Genomic DNA, 5,054 nt, shown 5'->3' on the forward strand with positions numbered 1-5,054 from the left:
TGCTTGGTTTTAGTATAGGATCAAAAAACTTAAATCGCGAGAAGTTTTTAACAAAACATGAAAGACTTACTCCCACACTTGTAGTGTGCTAAAGGATTCCGAATTAATCGAAATTTTTTACATCCTTCTTTTTGCTCCAGTCTTTTAGTCTTCTTTTCTTCTTTCAAACTTTCAAATTCTTATGTTAATTCTAAAAGACATAAGGGTTACATTTCCAATTCGAGTAAGGTTTATTTCAAGTAGCAGTATGACTTTATAAGTGATTATTCTTTAAGTTCACACAAAGGAGTAAAGTTGTATAGTTCGACTCATATAATAGTTGGGCCTTCCGGTCATCAAATCAATCCGCTTTCAACTGACCTAAGGTTGTTATAGATGGCTTGTAACTATCAATGATTTCCATGCTATTAAATAAAGTTTCAAATACTTTCGATGGATGACTGTATGTATTTTACATATGGATACGTCTTATATTCCCATGTTCTATGCTCATTAAATTAGTTATGGATATTGTCGATAGATAATTTGTTTAGTGTGCAAATAAACAGATAGTCGGTTTCAGACGGCTCCTTTTACCATTTTGGTTAAACAGGAATACTGTTTGGCGTTCACCAGGTATCCTGGGTAACATAAAGACTAACTTGTATACATTACACCATTATTATTAATAGTATTTATATTTAAATATACCAGGTTGTGTACTTATGATGTATAATAGTATATGTAATATGTATCTATAATCTATTCATATTATTTATCCCGAACGCTTTTATAGGTTTTACCAGCTAAGCCCTGCGCTTAGGCGCTTGTATTAACCTGTTTAGGGCGCTGTGGTCGGTGGTGTGTGGCTTGTTTTAGCGGTTAGGCGCTTTGTATTAGCCGGTTAGGCCCTTGTTTTTGCGGTTAGGGCTTGTATTAGCGGTTATACGCTTTTGTATTAGCTTTAGGCTGCTTGTTATTAGCGCTTTAGGCGCTTGTTTTAGCGGTTTAGGGCTTTTTCTAAGCGCATTAGGCGGCTTGTATTAGCGGTTTAGGCGCTTTTTTAACGGTTTAGGCGCCTTGTATTAGTGCTTTAGGCGCTTGTATTAGCGCTTTTAGGCGCTTGTTTTAGCGCTTTAGGCGCTTGTTATTAGCGCTTTAGGCGCTTGTATTCGCGCTTTGGCGCTTGTATTAGCGCTTTAGGCGCTTGTTTTAGCGCTTTTAGGCGCTTTATTAGCGGTTTAGGCGCTTGTATTGCGCTTTAGGCGCTTGTATTAGCTGTTAGGCGCTTGTATTAGCGGTTTACGCTTGTTTTTAAGCGGTTTGGGGCGATTGTATTAGGTGCTTTAGGCGCTTGTATTAGCGCTTTAGGCGCTTGTTTTAGGTCGCTTTAGGCGCTTGTATTAGCGCTATTAGGGGCTTTGTATTAGCGCTTTAAGGCGCTTGTATTAGCGCTTTAGGCGCTTTGATCTCTTTGGCGCTTTTAGGCGGCTTGTATTAGCGGGGTTTTAGCGCGCTTGTATTAGCGCTTCTAGGCAGCTTGTATTAGTGGGTTTGGCGCTTGTATGTAACCGGTTGGCGTCTTTGGTATTGCGTTTAGTAGTTATGATATTTGTTACAGCATTTACATAAAAGACACATTTTCTTTTTTTTTTTTCTTTTTTTTTTTAGTTTTTTAGACGGAATAATGCCAATCAATAATAACAACAAATATTAATTTAAACCGGAAACTTTTTTCTCGGAAGGTTAATTTCAAATTAGAGCTTTTTTACCGAACAAAAGATCTAAAAATTTCTCGGTTTCATTTTTTATTATTATGTATTATTCGATAAAAATAATTCGTTAAATAAACAAACCATGTATGACCAGAGTTCTCTCGTCGACTTTTACCCCTCCTCTTCTTTGCTCCTCCTCCTCTTCTTCCTCTTCTTTTTCGCGTGTTCTTCTTCTTTTCCTCTCTTTTTTTTTTTTCTTTTTCGCTTGAACCCTTTTACTTTTCTCTTGTTTGGCTTCTATTTATATACCCGTACTTTCTTCTTCTTCTTCTTTCTTCCCTCTTTACCTTACTCTCTCCCACTCCTATTCCCTCTCATCTCTCTTTCTTTTCCTCGAAATATTATGAATTTTTCGTATTTCCATGTGGTCCTTTTAGTATACTCTACGTTATAACTGTTAGTTAATCCTTTTTATTTTACTCTTGTTTGTTTCACCCTCTATTTATATGCTATCTAAGATATCTTCACCATTTGCCTGGGAAAAAAGACATCCTCCCACCAAATTTGAGCTTAGGATCAAATTTCCACCAAAAAAATGAACCAAAAGATGCATAATGCTTAAGAAAACGTACCTACATATTATACAAAGAACATTATACATATTACACAATATTAACCCAAAAATAATCCAAACAATTTAAGTCACAATGGTCAATGAAGGGCTAATAAAAATAAATTCACTATGACAATATTTACATTAATCCAAAATACACTTTGGTAAAAGTCATCAGGTATATCAAAATTATCTAGTATCATAAGGTTAACAATGTACATAATAGATCCTTATCAATCTTAATGACCAAACTTAAAGAACCAATTTTTTCTTCCTTCAAAAAATAATGACTAATACAATACCTGCCTAATCAAGAAATTATATGCTTAAACAAGTAGCTGTCTAAAAATCAAACTTTACAAACATATTTTCAAAGGAGGAAAAACTAACTACTTTGAACAGCTAAAAGCTAAGCCTTGAACAAATCGAAATTAATTAGGTACAATTTAGAAATTAAAGTCATAGTATAATACAAAGAACAATTCACGAATAACTCATATTTCAATCTAACACTATAGATACTAATCAAATCTCAGAGGCTTTGTGATAACTCGACCACATCGAGTACTCTGTGGTTTTTTGACAACAACCTTTACTTGTCTAGCTACTCTTCTTTTAGGAGATTTGACTTCTGATAGTGAATTGTTAGGATTACCTATGTCAGGAATGACTGACTCACAAGCTAAATTCCTTTGAATCTGAATCTAAGTGAAGTTCAAGTGGATAAATACGTTGTACTGATCTTGTAACCACTCCATTGATTGTGCGTACACGTACTACCCGAACAGCCATATCACGTCCTTTGATAAGTTCAATGACCAGACCAACTGGCCAGTCAATTCTCTTGACATTGTCATCGCCAATGAGAACAACGTCTCCAACCTTGATACTGAGTCCACTGGCTTTATTTGAGAACAACTGCAATTGACCCAAATATTCTGTGCGAAATCTTTCACGAAGACCTTTCACCAACTCTTGTCTATGAACATACCTTTTTCTTAAATCTGTGGGTTGGATGAGTTCCCACTCAGGCACACCAACTTCTTGGATCTCGTTCAGGAACATAGCTGGTGTAAGTACGGCCAAGTCTGATGGATCTTCTGATAGGTATGTGAGTGGTCTTTGATTCATGATTGACTCACAATCACCTAGAATGGTCTGTAAGACTTCTGTATCTACACAAGCTCGTCCGAGTATCTTCTTCAGAACTGATTTCATAACTCCTACTAAACGCTCCCACCATCCACCCCACCAGGGTGATGAAGGAGGGATGAGACGCCATTCAATTTTCCTTGCAGTACTATAGCTTGCTATGGTGTCCCAGTCAAGTTTATCACAAACATTCTTGAAACAGGTAAAGTTACTACCATTGTCCGAGTATATAATACTTGGACGTCCATTTTTTGCGATAAATCTTCTTAATGCCATGATAAAGCTGTCTGTAGATAGGGAGAATACTAATTCTAGTCTTACTGCACGATATACAGCACATGTAAATAAACAGATCCAGACTTTCTTTAGGCTTCCTTTGTCATCCTTTACAAATAATGGACCAGCCAGGTCAACTCCACTGATCTCGAAGACCTTGGCGTCTCGTACTCGGTCAATAGGGAGGGGAATAGCTGGTGTTTGTATATTCTTTGAAGTAAATCTTTGACAAACTACACAACTCTTTAGTATTGAACGAATAGTTCGTCTACCTCCCGTAATCCAAAACCTCTGGCGTAGAATAGACAGTAACATTTGAGTACCAGCATGACAATTCTCGGTGTGAATGTCAAATATAAGTCTCTGGACGACAGGGTGTTTGCCAGGGAGTAAGATGGGATGACAGAAATCATTCTCATCTTCACGATTTGAAATCTTGGTCTTTAGACGAATGAGACCATTGTCAGTAGGGATGATTGACAAATGTTTCAACTTGTCCATGTCTAATGGTCCGTCCTGTTGACACAGCCAAAACACCTTTTCTTCTGCAATCTTATATTCTTCAACTGACAGGTGTTTCCGATTCTCAGGTAAGTGACCATTTTTCTTCTTAAAGTCACAATTATTTTTAAAGCGTAAAATCCATCCAATCATATTGACAACTTGTTTGAACTTGGAGAAATATTTGTACCAGTTCAGCTTCTCAGTGCAGATCATTGACGAGACAACCGTTCTTTTCTTCTCTGTATTGATTTCACTCTCATCAAATTTGACTTCTGAGACTGGCCATCTTTCTTCCGGTTCCTTTAACCATGACGGACCCTCCCACCATCTGCACTGTAGAAGTTTCTTTGGTGTACAGCCTCGTGAGGGTAAATCCGCTGGATTATGTTCTCCCGGAACATGTCTCCACTCACAGTTTGCGGTGATTTTACAAATCTCTTGAACCCTATTGTGAACAAAGACGTCCCATGGTTCTTTACGAAGAAGCCATGCTAACACTGTGGTGGCGTCAGTCCAAAAGATTGTACGTACGTCATGTAACTTGTAGTCTTCTACTACTGTAGCATACAATCTTGCAGCAATGAGTGCTCCTAAAAGCTCTAAGCGAGGAATTGTCATGCCCTTTTTCGTCTTAGTAGTGGGCGATACTCTCGCCTTAGATGCAAGTAGATGTATAGATACATCGTTTTCATTTCTCACCACAATGAAGATAACAGTTGCATAAGCACATTGACTTGCGTCAGAAAATACATGAAGTTCTAGCTGAGACACTGGTTCTGACGTTCTAACCCATCTTTCTACCTTAACTTCTTCAA

The 5,054-nt window shown here is 37.5% G+C and overlaps 1 protein-coding gene across 1 annotated transcript in view; it reads right to left on the reverse strand.

The window, feature by feature from the left end:
* Positions 1–4,972, reverse strand: part of LOC103521378 — a gene marked incomplete at both ends in the record, with an annotated part of 9,021 nt that extends 4,049 nt beyond the window's left edge. Inside the window, one exon of the mRNA XM_008486490.1 lies at positions 3,039–4,972. Within this exon, the coding sequence (XP_008484712.1) occupies positions 3,039–4,972 (1,934 nt within the window). The remainder of the gene's footprint in view (positions 1–3,038) is intronic.
* Positions 4,973–5,054: the final 82 nt, after the last annotated feature.

This window comes from Diaphorina citri, unplaced genomic scaffold (genome assembly GCF_000475195.1).
Source record: "Diaphorina citri unplaced genomic scaffold, Diaci psyllid genome assembly version 1.1 scaffold5106, whole genome shotgun sequence".
Lineage (NCBI taxonomy): Eukaryota > Metazoa > Arthropoda > Insecta > Hemiptera > Psyllidae > Diaphorina > Diaphorina citri.